The sequence below is a fragment of the Clupea harengus genome, chromosome 3, assembly GCF_900700415.2.
Source record: "Clupea harengus chromosome 3, Ch_v2.0.2, whole genome shotgun sequence".
NCBI lineage: Eukaryota > Metazoa > Chordata > Actinopteri > Clupeiformes > Clupeidae > Clupea > Clupea harengus.
In genome coordinates, this window is record NC_045154.1 from 24,004,286 (window position 1) to 24,029,196 (window position 24,911).

Sequence of the window (24,911 nt, forward strand, 5' to 3'; positions counted from 1 at the left end):
GAACATTTTCTGGATGGATAACGTTTTCTTTGTTGGTTCAGAGTGGCACTATTTAGTTTGATCTTTAAAGTGTTTTGTCTTTGACAAGAAAAATAACATATTGTAAAACAACCAGCAAATCCTCAGCTGCCAGAATACTGAGGAAGCAGTTTACTTCAGCAGTTTACTTTACTTCCTGACCCTTTAACAGTTCCACATCTCTGACACTGCTCACGTTAATCACATCTACAGGCTAAAGCTGGAGGTTTAGCTCCGGCTCTGCACCCTCTGTGGCGACTCACCTTTGTTTGCAAGTGTCCTGGTTCTTCTACATTGTTCTTACATCATACTATTGGGTGTCTGACAAAACTAGCCACATTCAACTGTATGTGTGTGTGTGTGTGTGTGTGTGTGTGTGTGTGTGTGTGTGTGTGTGTGTGTGTGTGTGTGTGTGTGTGTGTGTGTGTGTGTGTGTGTGTGTGTGTGTGTGTGTGTGTGTGTGGTGACCCTCACCTCCACCAGCTGGATATCAACGTACACCAGCAGACTTGCCAATTCTATGGACTCGTTGAAGCAGTTCTTCAGAGGAACCGAGCGGTAGCCTGGAAACACATCAGTGCAGTTTGCCTTTGCTGGACGTAAACACACTGGCAACTGTGTGTACAGGGGCATGTGTGTGTCTATGTGGAGGTGTGTTTTCTGTACATGTCAAAGTAAGTGTGAGCGCCTGTGTGTGTACTTGCTTTGTGGTGAGTGTATTGGTCATGCTGTATACTGTGTATGTGCTGTCTAGCAGAACAGTGTGAATTGCTGTGACTTTGTTTGCCCACGCATCCCCCGTTTGTGCGCATTTGGATCTACATGCGAGTGAAGTGTGTGCATGTGGCCTACCTGAGCGGATTCCTTTGATGGGGAATGTGGCCTGGGCCAGGAAGTTGGGGTCGGAGAACATGTCCTCCTCGTTCACCACAAAGCGCAGGAAGGTGAGCTCAGGCTCGTGAACGGTGAAGGTGACCAGGTCAGGAGGGGCGGGCCACACTGGGCTCAGTCCATTATCATCTGGAGAGCACATCACACACTAGCATAAATAAACAACACGCAATCAACACAGGGGGTTAGACCAACAGTAAACAACATGCAAACTATACAGGGGGTTAGACCAACAGTAAACAACATACAAACAACACAGGGGGTTAGACCAACAGTAAACAACATACAAACTATACAGAGAGTTAGACAAACAGCAAAAAACATGCAAACAGCAGCTGAACAAACAACAGCAACAGGGTTGAAGGAGCATCTGCTACTTGATCTTTTCTTTCTTTGGCCCATTTTTATTAATGCCAGTATGTGACAATATTACAACTACCAGTGTATAGTACACAGCAACACTAGAACAGTTTACATCAAAGCACATTAAAATAGAGGTTATGCCTGGTCAATGGAGAACTGATATTTAACAGTGAACCCCAGCAAATCCTTGGCATGTTTCCAAAAAGAACACACAATTTCTGTAGTTAAATCTTTCCCAGTTTTGAGTTTTTCAGTTATCAATGGCCCGGGTAACCATGTTAACCACAAAACTGAATGACAGCAAAGCAGCTCCACATCTCGACTCCACTCACGGCAGACAGTAGTCATGAACTTGCTCTCGTCCGCCTGGCCGCACAGCTTGATCTCCACAAAGGGGCTGATGATGCTGCGCCCTAGCTTGGGCAGGTGTCTGGCAGCAATCACCTGTGGAGACGGACCGGAGCATTTTGGAGGTTTTTTGTCACTTGTCTGTTGTAATATACTTTTTAAAATGCCTTAAATGGTCTATTACCGTTATAGATATATCTGCAGACCAAATTACCCCGACGGGACAATAAATGGACTGAAAGCGTTCATTGAGTGCAACTGTACGAAACCGACTCCAACGTTCAAACCTTTGTGACATGGGGCTGGCTTTTGCATCATCACACACACACACACACACACACACATCACACACGGTTCTGGTGAGCTGTAGTAATGTATAATGTTGAGGGCTGGGCATTCTCACCCGCACTGTAATAGTGAACTTCACTTCGGTTTTGTGCTGGGGGTCGTAGTTCTCCTCCCTCATCATTTCTGGCTGCAGTACATAGCCAGTGTGCCCGTTCAAACTGAAGAGGGCACTGTTCAGCTGCGTGTACTTATCTGAGGAGGAAAGCAGGCATTGAGTCAAAGCTCATGGCAAACACAGAAGACACCACTGGAACAACAACCAACAAGATTTGGTGTTGAATCTCGAATGGACTGGACTCACAGTTTAACACCTCACAAATCAGCAAACTATCTATCTGCGGGCAGTCAAAGCAAAGACTTCATGGACAAAACAGTGTTGGGTGGCCTGTCTGTTCAAAGAATGAAAAATACACAGGTGTATGTGGAGAGAGAGGATGATTTTTTTCTGCTTGTGCAATGCCCCATAACGGTTAAACTTAGTGAGTCCACTGTGCTTTGTGACTCACTTTAAGAAATCCCACTCCCACCATCAAACAACGAAAATAGGACTCAGACATCTGAGCACAGTGACCTACTTATGGACACACCTTCACACCCACAGAAGTGTATGAGCAACTGGTAGAGGAAGTTTCTAACATCACCAAGATCGTGGGTTCAATACCCAGGGAGCACACATAATGACTGTCACGTCAGAGCCTGAACCTGCACCAGCATGCCCCTTTCAGTTTCCACTCGATCACCTGCACCGCGTTCACACTCACCGGACTACTGATGACCTGCACCTGTCACATCCCTGCCTATACCTCTCACGCCCTTCACTCTTCGTCTGGTCTCACACTTCATGGACTTAACTGCGACCTGCATTCTAGACGTTCGGATTCTGTTTAACGCGATCGAGAAAGAGTTCTGTCATAGTTTCATCATAGCCTTAGTTCTAGTTTATCTGTATTGTCCTAGCCGAGTGTGAATCGTTGTTTCTGTTTCACGCTACGGCGTTTAGTATCGTTTAGTTTTGAGAGTGTGACTCTGCCTTTTGTTTTCTGCGCCTTTAGTGCCAGTTCCTTTAGTTTATCGCCAGTGCTTAGAGCCTGCGACCCTCTGTGGGTTTGTCCACGGGTACCTACGTGTGAGTGGATCTGTTCTTCATCCTGTGTCTTCTTCAACCTGTTGTTCTGTCCTGTTTGTCAACTGGCTGTTCGTCTACAATAAACTCTGTCCCGTGACACTGACACACTTGACTAGTCTTTAGGTGAGTATAGGTTTATTATGTTAGTATAGGTTTATTATATGTTTAGTATATTGTATTGTATATTTATTTTGTATATTTAGTAGGTTTATTATATGGTTATCATATGTGTAATTTAAGTTCAGAGTATTTATATGTTATGTTATGTTATGTTATGTTAGGGTGCTGTGCGGTGTCTTTTCAGTGCCCAGTCTGACTCTTTGTTGTTCTGTGCATCTGACAATAACAGACTTGAACTTGAACTACTGATAGAAATGTCTATCTATACTGTACTGTAAATTGCTTGGGGGTAAAATAATTTACTAGTGAATGAATGTGATTTTGGGGCACTGTTACAATCTGCATCACTGCTCCAGAGTTTGAACTGGAGTCAGCAAATGTCTGGACCAAATTCCTATATAGTCTTCTCCAGGCATATAACCTGTCTGGCTCCATGAGACTACAGAGGGCCGTACCTGCGGTCTGAAAGTTGAGCGACACCATGTGGCAGCCGCATAGCCACAGCGGGTAGGGGTCATAGTTGGAGGAGTCCATGCGCTGGCCTTTGGGGTAGATGCGGCTCAGGGCCTTGCGGTTGTACTTGAGGAACTCCTTGGACTTGCTCTTGGCAGGAGTCTTGTTCTCCACGAACGAGCGGATCTCCGTAAATGTGTACCTCACTGGAGACGAGGAGAGCAGAGAAGTGTTACTGTGACCAGGCTGGGGGTTATAGCTGTGGTAAGGCCTGAGCAAATGGGCAATGCTGTGATGCAGAGATAGTGTCCAAAAAATGACCACCATTTCACAGGAGATTAAACGTTATGAAACCTGTGACATGAGAAGGATGCCTGCTTATTCGCGTTTAACGAAAAAACAGAAGTATGGTATGTGTTAAATAAAACATGATTGTAATCAAGCAGTGTGAGTTAGTATTAGTGTGTGTGTGTGTGTGTGTGTGTGTGTGAGTTGTGTAGGAGACGCCCTTTTTCGCACCAAAGCGGTCCTTGTCTTTAATGCGTGACTGACAGTAGACCACTAGGTCAGACATCTCGATGGCCACCACGTCTTTGGTCTCAATCTCTTCCTTCTGCTGGATCTACGACCAGAAGCTCACGTTAGCATTACATAGTGGTTCAGAGAGAACCGCCATGTGAATGTATGTGTACTGTATACAATATATATAAGATACACTGTGTGTGTGTGTGTGTGTGTATGTATGTACATGTATGTGTGTACACAGTACAGTACAAAAGTGTTGCACTTTAGTTGTTTCACAAAACATTTGTCTAGACAATTATTTTCTATCCTTATTAGAATGACTGTCAATAGGAAATATCATATTTTTTTTAAAATAGTAAAGATTCCAGTAAGATAATTTGTTTGTTAAAGCAAGAAAGTAACAAATGAACAGACCACATTAAAGATTGAAAAACAAAAGGCCATCAGCTCAGAACTGTAATAAACCAGTGTAACTAGAGATTACATGAAGTAAGACTACTAGAGAACTGTGGCAAGTTCTTGGAAATGCCTGAAACAATACCTCAAATTGATGCTGTTTTTAAAGGCAACATGATGTTGTTGTTTGACGTTGTTGTTTGTTTGTTTTTGTTTACTGCACTTTGTAGAAAGTAAAAACTATTCATGTCATTATTTTTCAAAGCATTCTCACATTACAGCAAGTGCCTAAAAGGTAAGGTATATATTTATTTATATGCATGTATGTGTATGTGTGTGTGTGTATATATATATATATATATATATATATATATATAGTCTGTGTTACTTACCTCACAATCTTTGTTGTTCTTGTGCTGAGTGATATTCCATACCACCTGATACCATTTCAACAGCTCCTCCACAGTGTCAGTGGCAAAGTCATACTGCTGACTGCCCTCCTGCTCATCAATAAGTGTCACGCTCAACACATTGCTCATACCGTTCTTAGACGACCTCACTATGGGTGAAGGGGGGTAGAGAAGACAGGGAGAAAGACAAGATGAGAGACAATGAAGATGATAACATGAGAGTGAGAGAAGGATGAGGGGAAAGAGAGGGATAGAGAGTATGAATGGAAGGGAATACACTTGAAGCCAGATGGAGTTCATATGAGGAGAGGAGAGGAGGGGGGAGGAGAGGGGGGTTGAAAAGACAGGGGAGAAAATTAGATGAAAGACAAGCAAGATGATAACACAAGAAAAACAAGAGCGAATGAGAGCAAGTGAGAGAGGGGTGAATGAGAGGAATAGATATGAAGGGAGACAGATGGAGTCCATGGAGAGACAGCGAGAGAAAGGGAGAGAGAGAGAGACAGGGGAGTGCAGAATGTACCAGTGCTCTGGTGTTTTCATCTGCAAATGTAAATAGCATGCTGAGTGTTTGGAATAGACTGCAGAGAGGGTAAATGGACCAGGGCCCTCCTCAGCTCTCCTATACAAACAGATAAATGCCCGTGCATAAACCCTGGACCCTTGCGCTAAGTGTGCATAGCACATTATTTGTGTCTACAGATATATGTGTGCTTGGATGTGTGCTGTGTGTGTGAGTGCGTTTAGGTTTAGGGGGGGGGGATATGCGTGTAGTGTGTAGTCATGAGCATAGCAAACTCAACCCGCCTTTACATTATTGCGTAGTTTCAACTCCAACTGTCTCAAGTTGCCCCCACATAGGTGTTGCACTACTACTACTACTACAATGATGGAAAGAAAACAAATGGCGGACAGCATGGAGCATCATCATTACAGTATCCTATGTTGTATGATCTGTCACGCTTATGGGCCATGGAAATGCTAATGTATAATGATAGTTGTTAACCATGCTAATATTTTTTGTAAATGTGTGACGATTGCGATGATTGTTTACACACCATAACCGTAGAAACGCTATCTTCTGGTAGGACTGTCAAATTAGTCGTACAAATTCCTCAACCAAGTTAACATTTTTGAACGCATGCGTACACAGGTGTGTGGGTGTACACGCGCGTCTTGTTGTGTGAGAAGGGGAAAGGTACACAGCATACTGTAGCACATGTTCAGATGAAAAGAGAGATACCCACAGACATTGCACCTGGAGAGGTCCACCAGCCCCATGCACAAGTCACCCAGCGGGTTATCCTCCATCGCCTGTGATGTGCAGACACACACACACACAGACACATGCAGACACACACACAAACACACACACAGATAAGTCAATGCAAATAGTACACAAGGTCACACAGAAACATTTCACAGAGGACTTTCCTGTAAATATCACAGCCTAGATAAAAGATAACAGTGTGCACCTCTGTGTGTCAAGACCGGTTCAGCATGTAAAAATGTAAGGGTGGAAAATTAAAACAAACTGAACATTTGAAGATAGTTGATGTATCTTACTTGGTCTCGGAATTTAGGCTTGGTATTACTTGTCACCTCCTCCACAAAGTTGGAAGGGAAGTACAGCTGGATCTTTCCCCCGTAATCTCCTTTCCACCTATAGGGGGCGAACAAGAGACAACGTGGGATTATGGAGCATTCTGCTCTGGTTTCCCTACAATTACCATCATAACATCTGGGTGGTTGTACATACATTGTATGTCCTGAATTTCCATTTTTCTAGCCAACTCAGCATCTTCTTCCCACATTTTGTCTTAAAGTCTTAAAAGGTGGCAAAACAAATGAACACCACCGGAGGGATGCTGTCCCTTGGAGATTTTTCCCTGGCTCAGATGTTCAAAGCACCATGATCATTTTCTTTGTATTGTAAGTGACTAGATTATTTCAAATCCAAAATATGCTTCATTCTTACCATCCTTGGGGATCTTTGATCACATTATGGATCAGAGCTCCTTTGCAGAAGGTGAGCTCATCAGCCCTGGTGGCTCTGTAATCATACAGCGCTTTCACTGTGCTCTGGGGCTGAGGAAGGACACCAGTCATCACCATCATCCACCATCATCATCATCATCAATCATCCATCCTTCCATCCATCCATGATCCATCATCATCATCATCATCATCAACAACAATTCTGTGCACACCTATACCTTTACATGCCAGTGGTATCAGGAGTAATAGTAGATATATAGCAGTATACAGTATGAACTGTTTTTAATACATTAGCTACCTTTAGGGCTCTACTCCAAACGTGGATTCCTCTATAGTAGGTAGAGTATATCACTGTCAATTGGCATTGAATTGTTTCCCTTGCTTACCGTTGCAGGTTCGATTTCATTTGGCTCCACATAAATCTTCATATCGTAAATGGAACCACAGTCCCGCTCCTGCATGTGAAAAAAAGACTCACTTATGCCTGCCATGAGTGCTGTGTTTTTATACAATTTTACACGTACAGTCTTAATAACCCTTTATTTAATCGATCCTCTCATCCTTTATCTCTGTGTGTCTTCTTTTCTCTCTCTCTTATCTTTCTTTCTCTCATTCTCTCTCTCTCTTCCACCCTCCCCATGATCTATCATATCTGTCCCCATCACCTTGCTGAATCTCTCCACCATCTCTCGGGTCACCGGGTAGCGCAGTTTGATCTTGCGGTACAAAGGAATCTTCCGGAAGTAGTCCACCAGCTCCACCAGGCTCTCAAACTCAGCGGAGGACCCCAGCACGTACCTGGAGCCCTCTTTCTGGATACGGCAGTGCTTCACCTTACCATCCCCCCTAATGACACACACACACACACACACACACACACACACATACACATTATCAGTTTTAGATTATGGTGATGTAATCTATGGGAATGCAACCCACAGCACACTAAAAACCCTGGATGCTGTATACCATTCTGCTCTGCGTTTTATCACTGGAGACCGCTATGGCACACACCACTGTACTCTCTATAACAAGGTTGGTTGGCCAGCCCTGTCTGAAAAAAGGGATGGTCATTGGAAGACCATTTACAAAACGATCATTGGGCTAATGCCACTATATCTCTCCTCTCTCATCAGCTATAACTGTAATACCCTCAATACCCGCTCCCAAAGCTGGCTTTCGTTATACCTGCCACATGTTAACACCAAATTGGGGAAGACAGCCTTCTGTTATAAGGCACCCTACATTTGGAATGAGGTCCAAAAATCTTTACGGTTGTGCTCATTTATTTCACTAAGGGAATTCTCAAATCTTATCACATGTACAACTGACTTCTCGTGCAATGATTGTATGGAGTTAGATTTGTTTCATAATTCACAAACAAACGAAACGCGATTCAAACAAACGAAACGCGAGTCACAAACAAACCAAACGCGATTCAAACGAACGAACCGCGATTCACAAACAAACCAAACGCGATTCACAAATGTATTTCATGATTCACAAATGTATTTTGTGATTCACAAACAAATGACCCCATGACATTTGTTTGCAACCTGACGAACACGAGTTACATATCCCTGCATTCGTCTGTGTGGATTTTTGGAACTTTCTTAACGCGTTTAGATTCACAAATGCATTTTTTCTAAAAGATATTCTCTGCAGCCTATCAGATCTCTTCCAATTTTAGCCAATCACATTATTCATGAGTACCAAAGACGTCACTTCCGTGAAGCCTGCCGCCATCTTTGTGTCCAACTCTACCGTTATTCCCATTGTATTTGTACCCAATAGTAGCTAGTTAGTCATATATATTAATATATTAGTGTAGCGTCGCTCGGATTCCGCTACACGGACTGGTGTTGTTGTTATGCCGCGGTGTATTGTGGGAGTCCTACACCGCAGCTGTTAGCTTAGCCACAGTGCTATCTGTTGTGTATGTCCCATTGTTGTGTGTGTGGTTGATGTAGAATTGTCCCTGTTCTGTATTGATGTGTTTTGTATATATAACTGAAGTGTCAACCGTGTTTATGTGTTATAGATGTTGTGAATATAATCCTGTGTATTTAGTGTTAATCTTTGAACGAGTATGAATGAGTGTTCGAGAACAAGTAAAAAGTTCTAAAACCATTCAACGTCTCGAGCCCATTCTTATCTTCGCCACAATAGTAATAATATAATAATAATATAAATATAATTATGGTATTGTTTTCTATTGATAGGTTCTTAAAATTTAGACTTTTTAAAAGTAGTATTGTCTAATTCTAGTGGTTAGTTAGTTAGCTTTCATAGTTAGCCAACGAACAGAGTCATGACTACGAACACAGCACATCTGAATGAAGCAGAAAGACAACGATATTTAGAAAAAACATTGATTATTGGCTGCGATCCATATTTATTATCGGCAACTTTATTTTGTCCCTTAAAGTCTGCGAAACGTCTGCCCCAACTGTCCTTTCCCGACATATATATTTATCTTGTACACAATCCATCCCCATACACCGGAGATAGCCTGAAGGCTTTCAAAAGTACATCAATATGCAGTTGCAGGATGGGTGAACGACACCAAGATATGGCATCTGGAGACAAAAAATATGTATGTCATCACATGACATCTTAGTAATTCAAACAGCGATTATCAACCGATTTATTTTAGTGGTGGTTAAGAGTGCCAATGTGGGCTAGCTAGGTGTAGCTAAAGCCTTTAGTGAAGGGCTAAACAGCTCGCTAACTATTAGCACTCTAGCTTGCTCAGGAGAGTTTAGCTCTGATAAGACACAGCAATTATTCACGATTGTATCAACGTGCTGCATTTCACTTAACATGTCAGTCATTCCCAGGCTCTGAACACAAAATCAACATGTCCGTGGATAGTGGTGCAGGAAGATACAAAGTGTTGACTGCACAATCTGAAGTTAGATGTTGGCTGCCAGTTGTCTCTTCTAATTTGCAGCCAACCATTTATTCCGCCGATCTAAATCTTTTGGTATACAATTAAATTGTTTCTTTGGGTAATTTTCGCGACTATTGTCGCATCCATCAGCACAACATAAGCAGGGCATTTTAACTTTCTGCGGGTTGTGACCGACTATTGTCTGTGTTGTGACCGACGCTCAGCTAGACTTTCGGACACAAAGATGGCGGCGCTTAAACGCAGTGACGTCACATGATATCCATGAATAGTGTCTATGTGGACTACAAACCACCCGTCATGGTTATGCGCCATTGTCCGAGATCATGAGCGATGGCATCTGGTAGCTGCTCACCAAATGTTAGTGAAATATAGCTTGTTAATCTTATTAAACCGATTATCATACGTGGTTGAATATTCTTGAGACTGGCAGGATCCATGTTTAGTCATTTTAAGTGTTCCCTAGGCTAACGTTTAGCAAGCTAGCTAGTCAATGTCTAACATAACATTGGCCTTGCTAACATGGATAGAGCTACGCTTGCTGAATTAGTTTGCTCTCTAGCCAGGTAACATCTTACATGGGACTTTAGTGAACAGATCATTAAAACGATTTTTTTTTCCAAAGCAGGAGCTGTCAAGTCAAGTGGAGGCAGCAGCACATGTTCTTGTGCAAGCCCTAGCTAGGAATATTTCCCCAATGCCAGAGAGACGAGCAACAGAGAGCATAGTTAGGGCTGTAACTATGGCCCCTACCATACCTAATGCCGCCAATACTAGGGTGAGACAGGCTATGAGAAGGTAATAAATACACAGTGCACAGACACACATAAGGTGCTTCAGAATTCTACGGAATATTAGCCTAAATTCGAATGAATGGACCATCCCAGCATTCAGATGTCTGCTATAATTCAGCTAACAGATGCCATTGCTGTGATCTCGGACAATGTCCATAATTATGACGGGTGGTTTGTAGTCCACATAGACACAATAATGTGATTTGCTAAAATTGGAAGGGATCTGATAGGCTGCAGAGAATATATTTTAGAAAAAATGCATTTGTGAATCTAAACGTGTTAGGAAAGTTCCAAAAATCCACACAGACGAATGCAGGGATTTGTAACTCGTGTTCGTCAGGTTGCAAACAAATGTCATGGGGTCATTTATTTGTGAATCACAAAATACATTTGTGAATCACGTTTCGTTCGTTTGAATCGCGTTTCGTTTGTTTGTGAATTATGAAACAAATCTAACTCCATATGATTGTAACTGTTGACTCAACCATAGTATTTTACTGAATATTCAAAATTGTTATTTATGATCGTTCCCTTGTACTCATGTACTATTTTATATGCATATTTTTACATTTTGTATTTATTTATTTATTTATTCATTTTATTTTTCAATGTATTAACTCTTCATTGTACCCTCGGCACCATTGTAAATGAGGGTCTTATTCCTCAATGTGTTTTCCGAGGCTTAAATAATTAAAACAATCACACACACACACACACACACACACACACACACACTTTATCACTTTATATCGTTCAGCATAAAATGTTACTGTTACATTTAGTCATTTAGCAGACGCTTTTATCCAAAGCAACGTACAAAGAAGGGAACAATCAAGCTACGAGCAATAGAGACCAAGTGTAACAATAAATACTATTTAAAAAAAAACTATGTAACTAATATACATTTATACATATACATAATATACATACATTTAAAAAAAAATTATATATGTATTTATATTTTATACATTTAAATTTGTTGTATTTGACGGTATAATACTCAATTAAATCATATTGTCATTGCTAACATTTTGACAGATGATAACTATAAGCTCGTTCCCCTCTCACATCATAATCAGTGTATTCATATTTATATCTATTTATTTACAATTCTACTGCTACCTTCACCTGTACTTACAGCTGCACTTTGTATATACCTATATCCAGTGGCGGCTCCTGAAAAAATTCTCAGGGGGGGCAATTTTTTTGATAAGGCGACCCATTCAGTAGGTACATTAAGTTAGCTGATTAACTCATACAGCACTACCTTTTTGTCCACTATTGGCATGCACACAACAGTAATATGTCCCCTCTTGCTACATAGCTAGAGTAGCAAGTTACAGGTGGAAAGCTATGGAAGAAAGTTGCATCCAGGAGCCTTCATAAGCAAACATGATGTGGCTCCACATTAAATTATCCCACTTTTTCATTATCCACGTGTCTCAAATGTTGTATGATGTAACATAGCTTAACAGGACACATGATATGTCCAGTAACATCATAAAGAAGGGGTAACATAAGTCAAAACCAACAATATTTATTGACTGATCTTGAAAGTATTGGCTTACAAAAGTAAAATAAGTCATCACATAAAAAATGATTCAGTGTTAGTGCAAGAAGCAAACTGTGAAACACACTGTAAAACCTATGAAAAGTGACAGTGGTATATGAAATACAGACCGCATTAGCCACTTCACGACCGCGATTTTCTTTCCTTCCAATTCTTGGATGTAGGATTTCCCTCCCTTTGTAGAAACCTGTTGAATGGATACATTTGGTCTAGGAAGTCCTAATTGTTTTGTTGTCAATTTATCTTCATTAGTACGCCGACTAAAAAGGAGTTTCTGTCAAAGAGCGAATCGAGTTCTTGCACTGGACAGGGCAGCCATCTTGACAGAATATGCCTCCGTCGAAGCTGTATGACGTTCGTATAGGCTTTTACGTCCACTACTTATGACAAGACCAGGAGGGGCGAGCCCTCCCGGAAGCCATAGAGAATGCATTGAGAGCTCTGTTTTGTGAAAAAAATGGATTTAACATGGGAGTCAATGGGAGAGGTCTGGGGCGATTTTCATTTCGCCCCAAATCGCCCCAGAAGGGGTGGGGCCATTTGAAGCACGACTTTAGGCTGACTGAACGACTGTTACCTGATTCGACAATGACATACAGAGGCAGATCAGACGGTCTAGTAGTAGAATCCGACAGAAAAAAAATTATTACATTTAAATTTACATGTCATTTACGCGACTTACAAGAATATTGCGTTTATATATAAGGAGTTTTTTTTTTTTCCCCTAGGCAGTGCGTCGCCCCAATCGCCCTTATGGACGAGCCGCCCCTGCCTATATCACATCTGCACTAACCACCAATATTGCTGCTCATGTTCTTACTGTTCATACCCCATATATCTTATATCATACTGTATATATCCTATTTATATTACCACTATACATATGCACAAACTCTGCACTCTTCTGCTTTTTGCACTTCTGGTTAGATGCTATTTGCATTTGGTTGTCTCAGTACTTGTACTCTGTGCAATGACAATAAAGTTGAATCTAATCTAATGTAATCTAATAAACGGTGGGTGGATTTTCCAGAAAAGTGAACGTCCCTCAGTGTTCATCAGAGTCCATGAGCAGAGAATATTACATGGGCATAAACAATGGGCAATAAAGCTGGGCATAAAGCTGGAGCTTCTGTCTAAAGTCAGCTGTGTGACGGTGCACATACGTGACCGCCACGGCAGCAGTGAGCTGCCTTCATTAAGGAACAGGGTGCTAGTGTTTATCTGTGTGTGTTGCATGTTTATGTACATTTGTTTGTTTGTTTAGCGAATGTTTTGCTTGTGTGTTAACCCGAGTTATTGGTAAGATTTAGGCTGCTCTATTATGTGTCGGCTATGCCGTCACTAAGCCATGGTGTACTACTACGATTTGAGTAGTCTGTTTTTCCAGCTGTATGGGACTTTGTTTAAATATGGCTGATTTGAGCCACTGGTGTTTGCCTGCTGATGACACACCTGCAGGTAATGATCATGAGCCAATTGCAGGGTAGTGCCTAGGCTATTTAAACGTGCTTTTTGTTTGTTTCGGGAGAGTGTCCTGTTAATAAGGCGTAAGCCTTAGGAGCTATCACTTTTGACCAGGTAATGTGGTCTTTTATGCAGATATCAATCAATCAATCAATCTTATATAGCGCTTCTCTATATACCCGAAGTCGCTTTACAGAGTCCAGCAGTCATTCATACACAGTCATACCGGTGGTGGTAAGCTACCTCAGTAGCCACAGCTGCCCTGGGGCAGACTGACAGAAGCGTGGCCCCTCCGACCACCACCAACATTCATTCATATTCATACGATGCAATGCATGTCTTTATGATGGTGGGGGAAACCGGAGTACCCGGAGTAAACCCACGCAGGCACGGGGAGAACATGCAAACTCCAGTGGCACTGGATGTTTTTTTTTTCTAAATGAACCTGCACTTCCCTGATCTGACATCAGGTCAGGACTGTGATGAGTGAGATGTGCCTGTAGGTGATCAGAGAGACATGCGTACCTGAAGGTGATGGCGTAGGAGTCATGATCTTCTCTCTGGCGGATGAGGAAGGCTCCATCCCGCGGGATCCTCATCAGGGAATCCTCGGCCTCTACCCGGCTCAGGTTATCGTAGAACCACCTGAAACACACACCCACCCAGTGCTGTGAGAGTGAGACTGGAGTGGAGTCTGCCGTTTCGGGCATGGGAGGGAGAGCGGGCTGGCGAGGACACTAATACCTGTGGAGGCTAGCATCAGTCGTTAGCCCTTCGATAAGTGTCAGGGTATGAAGTTTACACACTGCACAGTCCTGTAGCCTCTCGCCAACAATACATATGCACATACACACAAACGCACAGCTCATATTTGCAGTGTAAATTTGAGGACATCCCTGGATTTTGGAGAGGGTTTTAAGACTTCAGATAAAATTGCTAGAATGCATTTGTGTGTGTGTGTGTGTGCATGCTTGTGTGTATATGAGTGCATCTCACCCCTGCTGCAGGTGCTGGTTGGGCCGTGGGACAGCACCGGTGAGGCGCAGGTTAAAGTCCATGCAGCCGAGTGGGTTGTCCTTGTAGTGCTCTATAAGTGCATACACACTGGGAAAGTGCAGAATGTCCGTGAGGAAGTAGTACACGTGGCTGTCCTGAGTGCCTGAGTGGATCCGGCAGTGCCGCACTCTCCCACTTCGCCTGCAGGGGGTGGCAAACACACCAAGTGGAGGTTACAGTTGCAATGAGCTCAAAGGGCAGAGTGCACAACACAGTCTCTTTGGAGGCAGTGTCTCAGTGCTGGGTTTCTAAATCTCTCAAAGTCTCTGTGAGAAAATTTGTTTAGATGACAAAATGTGTGCCTCCGTAACAAGTTGTAGTATGACTAATTTAGCCCTTGAAAATGATAACGAGAATGATTTTCATAATTTGGTTTTCAGTACTGGAGTAAGAAGAATGGTACAGATGAGAAGGAGTACTATGAGGGTGAGGAGGATGACATTCGGACACCGTAACTTTTAATGACCATAACTTTTAATGACAGTTTTGCCAGTAATTTAAAGGTACAGTAAATTATTCTGGCGAAAGGTTATTGATATTTGAGCTTCCCATTTAGAGCCAGAACTGAACTAACACCAGAGGATTTATTTGGAGCTCATAAAGGTGCAGGACAGCGGACTGCACCTTTAAGAAAAGACTCATTGTGTGGCGGAATGAGAGAGTTCAGTACCAGAAAGAGAGGGTGAAGTCGGTGAGGAAGGTGTCGCTCTCTCGTACGAGGAAAGTCCCGTCCTTCCCACCGGACTCGGCACAGAACTCCTGCAGGAGCCGTTCAGCCGTCTGCCGACCCTCAGACAAGCGCCCGTGGAACCAGGGCTCAGAGACGTGCTGGTCCGCAAACACCAGATGGGAAAAGAGAGATGTAACGTTTAACGAGGAATTATGTTTGCGTGTGTAAGAGAGAGTGACATAGAGAGAGAGAGAGGGGGGGAGAGAGGCTCGATTTCATTTGGCTCCACGTACATCTTCATATCGTAAATGGAACCACAGTCCCGCTCCTGCATGTGAAAAAAAGACTCACTTATGCCTGCCATGAGTGCTGTGTTTTTATACAATTTTACACGTACAGTCCTTCAATGTCTGCAACAAACTCCTGCGCATGTTCTACCAGTCTGTTGTTGCCAGCGTCCTTATTTATGCTGTGGTGTGCTGGCGAGGCAGCATAAAGAAGATGCGGGGCGACTGGACAGGCTGGTGAGGAAGGCGGGAGCTGTTGTTGGCACTGAACTGGACTGCCTCACAACAGTGGTGGAGAGAAGGACCCTGAGTAGGTTGCTGACCATCTTGGACAATGTCCACCACCCTCTACACAGAACTCTCAACGGACAGAGGAGCATATTCAGTGGCAGACTGTCACTGTCATGCTCATCGGACAGGCTGAGGAAGTCCTTTGTCCCCAGGCCCAGGGCCATTCAGCTTTATAACGCCACGCAGAAGGGGAGGGGGAGGGAGATGGACTTCTCAGCATGAGTCTACCTCAGTCTGCCCTGTTCATCTCATCTCATCTCAGCCCCATGCACAGACTTTACCACTTATATATTCTGCACTATCACTTTGCTCTTTGCACTTTCCAAACACACACACACACACAAACACAAGAACACTATCTTGCACTATCCATCCACACAAGCACAAGAACATTATATTTTTTTGCACTATCCACACCAGCAGCACAAGAACACTTTCCTCCTGGACACCAACACTGTCACAATCATTGCATTCTGTACCATAGGGTCAGACCCATTCCTGTATCTGTAATCACCCCGTGTGAATATGTTCTCCCTATGTATATGTGATTTATGTATGTATGTCAGTGAGGTGTATAAGTGTATATGTGTATAAACTACTGGATGACCTAAATTTCCCTCGGGATTAATAAAGTATCCATCTATCTATCTATCTATCTATCTATCTAATAACCCTTTATTCGATCTATCCTCTCATCCTTTATCTCTGTGTGTCTTCTTTTCTCTCTCTTTCACACTCTTATCTTTCTTTCTCTCATTCTCTCTCTCTCTTCCACCCTCCCCATGATCTATCATATCTGTCCCCATCACCTTGCGGAATCTCTCCACCATCTCTCGGGTCACCGGGTAGCGCAGTTTGATCTTGCGGTACAAAGGAATCTTCCGGAAGTAATCCACCAGCTCCACCAGGCTCTCAAACTCAGAGGAGGACCCCAGCACGTACCTGGAGCCCTCTTTCTGGATACGCCAGTGCTTCGCCTTACCATCCCCCCTAATGACACACACACACACACACACACACACACACACACACACACACACTTTATCACTTCACATCGTTCAGCATAAAATGTTACTTTTACATTTAGTCATTTAGCAGACGCTTTTATCCAAAGCGACGTACAAAGGAGAGAACAATCAAGCTACGAGCAATAGAGACCAAGTGTAACAATAAATACTATTTTACATTAGAAATGTAAAAAAAAAATGTATAGATGTATTTATATTTTATAAATTTTTGTATTTGACGGTATAGTACTCAATTAAATAATATTGCCATTGCTAACATTTTGACAGATGATAACTATAAGCTCGTTCCCCTCTCACATCATAAACGGTTGGTGGATTTTCCAGATTCTATTGCAGAAAAGTGAACGTCCCTCAGTGTTCATCAGAGTCCATGAGCAGAGAATATTACATAACAATGGGCATAAAGCTGAAGCTTCTGTCTAAAGTCAGCTGCCATAATGAATGTATGGATCATGAAAACAGTAGCACTGGATGTTTTTTTTTCTAAATGAACCTGAACTTCCCTGATCTGACATCAGGTCAGGACTGTGATCAGTGAGATGTGCCTGTAGGTGATCAGTGAGACACAGGGACGGTTTTGGGCATGGGCGAAGCGGGCAGCCGCCCGGGGCGGCACTTTTTCAGGTGGGCGGCGGCACAAGCACTTAAAAAAAAAAAAAAACATCTGGCCCGCAAAGCGGTTTTCTATTATCTTTCATATCACTGTGTGGGGAATTGGCAAATTGGCGCCCCCTGCAGCTGCAGGCGCCCCTGCTTGCTAAGAAGATGCCGTGCACAGATGCTGTGTGAGAAGGAGGAAGGGGAGGGGGCGCGGGGGACAGTTCACCTCTGGGTCTCCCAAATGGAACGGACAAGGGGGGGAACGGGGGATCCACTGTATAGAGCAATACTCTAATGAAATGAGTTGGCTAAAGTCAGTCACACCTCGACTTTCTTCCAAAAAACACACATTCATAATATTATAATTACAGGCCTATAATTCCTGCACGTTTTTGTTTGTCTGAATTGTGTGAAATGGCTAATACAAATAGGTAATACAGAACGATTGTGTGGACGAGTGACAGTGGACGAGTGACAGTGGACGAGTTCTGGACGAGTGACAGTGTTGGGGGATGGGAAATGTGTTGATTGTCGAGTGCCAAATAAGCACAGAGATGGACAGGAAAAGGCCAAAGCCATCAGGTGCCCAATTTAGAAAAAAAAGAAAAGAAGAAGAGGCGAAACGAGCAAAACATAAAGGTATGCCACTATGTTCTCTCTGTATGATTACGGTATCCATGTCATGAATGAAGGGCTAATAGTGGGTATAACTCGTACGTTTGTTAGCCTTCTTGCTATGATGCTGGCTATGCTTATACAACAATAATTCGGTTTTAACTCAACAAACACGAGATCTAATTTCACCATAAGATTGTGCTTTGCAACAAAACTGTTACAAGTTCAGTTATTATTTATTTCCATTATTTGGGTTAACGTTGGGCAAAGACGAACATTTGCCATTTGCTACAACTCTATTTCGTGACAAAGTATAGTTTACCAGTCATAACTTAAAGTGTGCCATGCATAGAATTCGAGGCAGTAACCAAGCAGCTAATTGTTCCTCCCTGAAAGATAGGTTAATATAGCGTCTAATGACAGATATTTAGCATGTAAGGCAGTAAGGGCATGTTTTTTTTAATTTGCAATTCATGGATGTTTTGTATAAGTTATATTGTAGCCTACGGTCTTTTGATGTCAATTTCAGGGGCACTTCTAAAATATTTTGGAGCATCTTCTGCCACTGGTCAGGATGAGCCACCCACCCACCCACCCACAAATTTGGACAAATTTCCCAAGTCTTGCAGATGAGGAGCTGGCAGAGCAATGTGAGGCACTAGGCACCACACTGCACTTTGAAGGGCACTCTGATTTGGACAGTAGAGAGCTTGTGCAGGAAATTAAGAACTTCCCTGACCTGCCATCAAAAACCATGAGCCTCCTTGAGCTTCTCACTTTTATACATGATAAGGATCTATCGGAGATCTACCCCAACTTTTGGACTGCTCTCAGGATTGCATTTACTCTGCCAGTCACTGTGGCTCAAGCAGAGAGGAGTTTTTCAAAACTAAAGTTGATCAAGACGTACCTTAGGTCAACCATGTCTCAGGAACGGCTGACTGGCCTTGCCGTCATCAGTATCAATCACTCAATAGGGGAGCAGATTTCGTATGATGACATTATTGATGATTTTACATGTGTGTTTATTTATTCTATATTGTATTTGTATATTATTCTTAATATTTTATATTATTGTATCTCTGCGCTTGTTTAATTTTTTCTATATCTGATTGTATACATTTTTGCCACTTTTATGTTGTAACTTATATTGTTTTGTGCAGATTTGTGTGCATTGATTCTCTTAAGTCTTTTATTCAAATGTTCTATTGAAGGATTTGTGCAATTGAGACATTTAAGTTTCTCTTTCACTTATATTGTTATAATGAAAAATTGCTGTCTGTGCTGTTTTTTCTTTTTTCTGCGCTCGGAGGGGGTCTCGCCCGGGGTGTAATTCCATGTAGAACCGCCACTGGTGAGACATGCATACCTGAGGGTGATGGCGTAGGACTCATGATCTTCTCTCTGGCGGATGAGGAAGGCTCCATCCCACGGGATCCTCATCAGGGAATCCTCGGCCGCTCCCCGGCTCAGGTTATCGTGGAACCACCTGAAACACACACCCACCCAGTGCTGTGAGAGTGAGACTGGAGTGGGGTCTGCTGTTTCGGGCATGGGCGGGAGAGCGGGCTGGCGAGGACTAATACCTGTGGAGGCTAGCATCAGTCGTTAGCCCTTCGATAAGTGTCAGGGTATGAAGTTTACACAATGCACAGTCCTGTAGCTCCTGGCCAACAATGCACATGCACATACACACAAACGCACTGCTCATATTTACAGTGTACATTTTAGGACATCCCTGGATTTTAGAGTGGGTTTTAAGACTTCAGATAAAATTGCTAGAATGCGTGTGTGTGTGTGTGTGTGTGTGTGTGTGTGTGTGTGTGTGTGTGTGTGTGTGTGTGTGTGTGTGTGTGTGTGTGTGTGTGTGTGCATGCTTGTGTGTATATGAGTGCATCTCACCCCTGCTGCAGGTGCTGGTTGGGCAGTGGGACAGCAACGGTGAGGCGCAGGTTAAAGTCTATGCAAACGAGTGGGTTGTCCTTGTAGTACAGTATAAGTGCATACACACTGGGAAAGTGCAGGTTGTCGGTGAGGTAGTAGTACGTGTGGCTGACCTCAGTCCCTGTGTGGATCCGGTAGTGCTGCACTCTTCCTTTTCGCCTGCAGGGGGTGGCAAACACAGTGGAAGTTACAGTTGCAATGAGCTCAAAGGGCACAGTGCACAACACAGTCTCTTTGGAGGCAGTGTCTCAGTGATGGGTTTCTAAATCTCTCAAAGTCTCTGTGAGAAAATTTGTTTAGATGACAAAACGTGTGCCTCCGTAACAAGTTGTAGTATGACTAATTTAGCTCTTGAAAATTATAACGAGAATGATTTTCATAATTTGGTTTTCAGTACTGGAGTAAGAAGAATGGCACAGATGAGAAGGAGTACTATGAGGGTGAGGAGGATGACATTTGGACACCGTAACTTTTAATGACCATAACCTTTAATGACAGTTTTGCCAGTCATTTAAAGGTACAGTCCATGATTCTGGCGAAAGGTTATTGATATTTGAGCTTCCCATTTAGAGCCAGAACTGTACAAACACCAGAGGATTTATTTGGAGCTCACAAAGGTGCAGGACAGCACCTTTAAGAAAACACTCAAAATGAGAAAGTTCAGTACCAGAAAGAGAGGGTGAAGTCGGTTAGGAAGGTGTCACTCTCTCGCACGAGGAAAGTCCCGTCCTTCCCACCGGACTCGGCACAGAACTCCTGCAGGAGCCGTTCAGCCGTCTGCCGACCCTCAGACATGCGCCCGCGAAACCAGGGCTCAGAGACGTGCTGCTCCGCAAACACCTGATGGGAAGAGAGAGAGAGAGAGAGATATTTAACATTTAACAAGGAATTATGTGTGCGTGTGTAAGAGAGAGTGACATCGAGAGAGACAATAAAAAGCAGAACGTGGGAAGGAGCATACGACAACCCTATAGGACAAGGAAGTTTACACCGAGTAGAAAATAAAGTAGTCAAAGTAAAAAAGGGGGGGTCTGTCACCTGGCCAACTGTACCCATGTCATCCTCGTGCTCGTACTCTTCAGCGTAGTAGAGCTTGTCATCTGAGATAACGCAGTAGTGTCGATTCCATTTCTGAGCAGAAAACGACAAATTAATGCTTGCAACCAGCCAGGCAGAACATGAGAAGAAACAAAATATCTCACATCCAAAATTTGAAGAAGAATCTAAATGATACGTTTTACAGTGTTTTTACGATGATCTTATGGCAATGTAGCATCATTGCACACTAATAAGTAAGAAAAATCACATTCCACGCCAGACACCTTACAACAGTCATGGAGGCATTCACATCAGTTGCAACACACTCACACAACATAGCTTGAGTGTTCCAACACAACACCGCAAGCATACACTGGCATCCCAACAACTTACACCCCCTATGCACTTGCTATGCTAAAACATATGGGACATGGGAGAGGCAGGTGGGGCCCCACTACCTGATCTATAGGGTCCCAGATGCAGAGATCTCCTTGCTTCTCTCCTTTACGCATGTCCTTCCTGCCCAGGGTGCCATCCATGCTCAGCTTCCTGTGCTGTGACAGACAGACAGGTAGAGAGATCAAATAGAATGAAAATGAATGTATGTGTGTGTGTGTGTGTGTGTGTGTGTGTGTGTGTGTGTGTGTGTGTGTGTGTGTGTGTGTGTGTGTGTGTGTGTGTGTGTGTGTGTGTGTGTGTGTGTGTGTCTGGTATGATAAGCAGTGACACAAGCCTATATCTACGACCCGGAACAGGAACTACATTGTCCTGAAAGTAAACACTTGGACGGCCCTGTCTGGTACAATTTTTCAGTTGATGTATGTTCAGTAAAGTACAAATGAGAGCCCATACTATGGAGCTGAATGCCATGCTTTTAAATGCCACGAGTCTGAAGGAATCCTTTCCCCTCATCAAAGGGAGCTCTATTTGGACATGCACCCTTTGAAGTGCGCACTTTTGTGACCTCATAAGGATCTACTCTAATTACATGCTTTCATGCCACTGTCCTCTTGAAGGCTCACAGCCCAGTTGTGCACACATCGACTATTTCATAATGGTGTACAATCCCCAGAAGTATTCAGACAGACAGAGTGACAGAGAGACAGAGAAAGATAGAAACAGAAAAGAGAGACAGAAAAGAGAGAGGCAGGGTGAGAGAGAGAAAGAAAGAAAACAAACACAGTAAGTCAGACAGATAGACACCTTCTGCCCCACCTTGAGGATGATCTTGCCCTTGAGCTGTGTCGGGGAGGGCAGCTGCTCGGCATACTCTTCCACCGGTTCCGTCAGCAGCTTGTCCCCAAACTCCTTCTTAAAGATGGACACCATTTGCCTCTGGTTCTCCAGGTTGCAGTGCTCCTCGATAGACAGGATCACGGGGTATCTGCCCACAGTCACAGAGCCATTCACATAACATACGCTCGCAATGCACCGACACAATATAGCAGCTATGATACACTCACACAACACACCTGAAACACACTCACACAACAGAACAGCTGTGATACACTCACGACACACTTACAGGTACAGCTGCTGCAATAAACTCACTCAATACAGCTGGACTACACCCATGCCAATCGCTGCAATATAACTTCACATGGCCAGACCTGGCTTTAGCCCTTTAAAATGACCTACTGGAGACACCTCATCCAAATGTTTGTATTGAAATGTATCAAGAGCTGATGCAAACTATATTTGGCAGTATTTAGACCAAATTCTTCAATGATTGTGTTCAGATGTGTATTATCATTTGACAACTCACAAAACAGAGTCAACCTTCCTAATCTAACACTCCCGCAACATCACACTGACCCACCGACTACACTCACTTGACACTCATGCAACATCCTAACACACCCAAATGACACCGTCATCAAAAGGGTAACAGAAAATGTAACAGAGTCTCCATGTATATTACAATCCTAAACGACACACACACACTCACACATCATATATATATACACACATCACTCACACACATTATGTATGACATATATACACACACATATCACCCCCCACCCCACCCTCCCCCTGACACACACACATGCACACAGGGTAATTCTTGGAATCTACGGCAGCTCTGACTCACTCTGAGGTCACAAAGGCATGCTCATTGATGGCCTTGACCACGTCCTCGAACTTGAGCTTGGTTGTTATCGTCCAGCCATGCTTTATGATGGGGTAGCCTGGACCATCCCAACAGTCCACTGTGACAAACACATTTTTTTTCCCACCACATAAAACAAGGCCAAAAGGAACTATTACCATCACTTAACAGATCTATATGGGAATCACTAGATCCTTACTAGAACACATGCTGAGAACCCTACAGAGAACATACAAAAATGCTAACTATGTTTAAAAAATGTGACTTTAAAAAAGGTTGAAAATCAGCATTTTAACAACAATTAAAACAGCTATTACTGTGAGGTTAAATGAGAGGGAATGGGGGGGCACTGACACTCAATGCAGCGGCAGCCCAGTCTAAGGCAGCGCACATAGGCTTCTGTGGACGACTCGCTACGTATCTGATCACCAGTCAGGTACCTGTGATCACACACACACACACACACAGACACACACACACATTATTAACACACACAGATATATACACACACACACACACACACACAAACAAACATAACCACACACACACACACACACACAGACACATTATTAACACACACAGACACATAAATACACACACACAAAAACAAACATAAACACACACACACGCCACAACAGGGGATATCATCAAAAGGGCAGTTCTCTTGCATAGCTCCTCTGTATTTGCATGTGTGGTGAGGGCTGATCAGGGGGAGGAGACTAACGTGTTGTGGGAGGAGTTGATCCAGTAGTGAGATAAAGGGTTGTTCATATCCAGGGTGTTCACTTCCGAAAATTTCTCATCCCAGATGGAGTTCTCTTTGGAGAAGAGGAAATTGAGGAACTAATGAAGGGGGAAAGAAACAAAGAAAGAAAGAAAGGGGGAGAACGAGAAATTAAGAGGAGAGAAAGGACAGAATGAAACCGTGTAAGCGTACACAGACTGCAATCAGTAAAATGAAAGCGCTATCGTGAAATCATCGACCTTGGGGTGGTGCGTACCTCTCCAACAGTAAACTCTGGGTCATTGGTCTTCCTCATGGTGTCATCTATGAAAGTGGTCATCAGCTCCCTCACCTGATTTAAGTTATGCGCCCAGGTCTCCTGTGAGAGAGGGAGATTTAAGTTATACGCCCAGGTCTCCCGTGAGTGAAAGAGATTTAAGTTATAAGCCCAGGTCTCCTGTGAGTGAAAGAGACAGACAGATATGCATGGTGCATGCAAAGTCTGCTAGATGTAAATGCATTGTGGAACACACAGTATCCCTGAGACATACAAAAAGTACATTTTAATTAGCAATAACAATTGAATTAGCACCTGGGGTATGAATCAATTCAATTCAATTCAATTTATATGGCGACAAAATAATAAAATTGTCTCAAGGCGCTTTACAGAGCCCAGTGCCTGGACCCCTTAGAGCAAGCACAATGGCAACAGGGGCAAGGGAAAACTCCCTGTTAATCAGGAAGGAACCTTAAGCAGAACCCGTCACACAAGGGGGGACCCATCTGCTTGAGGTCGGGATGAGGTATGAGAAC

At 43.2% G+C, this 24,911-nt stretch overlaps 1 protein-coding gene across 2 annotated transcripts in view; it reads right to left on the minus strand.

The window, feature by feature from the left end:
• LOC105900725 (1-phosphatidylinositol 4,5-bisphosphate phosphodiesterase gamma-2-like) overlaps positions 1-24,911 on the minus strand; it is a 31,102-nt gene that overhangs the window by 1,776 nt on the left and 4,415 nt on the right. Inside the window, exons 2-26 of one of the 2 annotated variants that reach the window (XM_042707359.1) lie at positions 24,376-24,477; positions 24,099-24,217; positions 23,729-23,814; positions 23,357-23,474; positions 22,480-22,648; positions 21,723-21,818; positions 20,894-21,357; positions 20,185-20,385; positions 19,652-19,771; positions 16,849-17,029; positions 15,462-15,619; positions 14,732-14,932; positions 14,261-14,380; positions 7,662-7,842; positions 7,383-7,451; positions 6,977-7,086; positions 6,565-6,661; positions 6,246-6,312; positions 4,981-5,147; positions 4,187-4,289; positions 3,670-3,873; positions 2,024-2,160; positions 1,605-1,716; positions 871-1,038; positions 493-581 (exon numbers count right to left, since the gene is read on the minus strand). In XM_042707359.1, the coding sequence (XP_042563293.1) occupies positions 493-581; positions 871-1,038; positions 1,605-1,716; positions 2,024-2,160; positions 3,670-3,873; positions 4,187-4,289; positions 4,981-5,147; positions 6,246-6,312; positions 6,565-6,661; positions 6,977-7,086; positions 7,383-7,451; positions 7,662-7,842; positions 14,261-14,380; positions 14,732-14,932; positions 15,462-15,619; positions 16,849-17,029; positions 19,652-19,771; positions 20,185-20,385; positions 20,894-21,357; positions 21,723-21,818; positions 22,480-22,648; positions 23,357-23,474; positions 23,729-23,814; positions 24,099-24,217; positions 24,376-24,438 (3,600 nt within the window). In that variant the 5' untranslated portion in view covers positions 24,439-24,477. The remainder of the gene's footprint in view (positions 1-492; positions 582-870; positions 1,039-1,604; positions 1,717-2,023; positions 2,161-3,669; positions 3,874-4,186; positions 4,290-4,980; positions 5,148-6,245; positions 6,313-6,564; positions 6,662-6,976; positions 7,087-7,382; positions 7,452-7,661; positions 7,843-14,260; positions 14,381-14,731; positions 14,933-15,461; positions 15,620-16,848; positions 17,030-19,651; positions 19,772-20,184; positions 20,386-20,893; positions 21,358-21,722; positions 21,819-22,479; positions 22,649-23,356; positions 23,475-23,728; positions 23,815-24,098; positions 24,218-24,375; positions 24,478-24,911) is intronic. The other variant, XM_042707360.1, reaches the window with a different exon arrangement.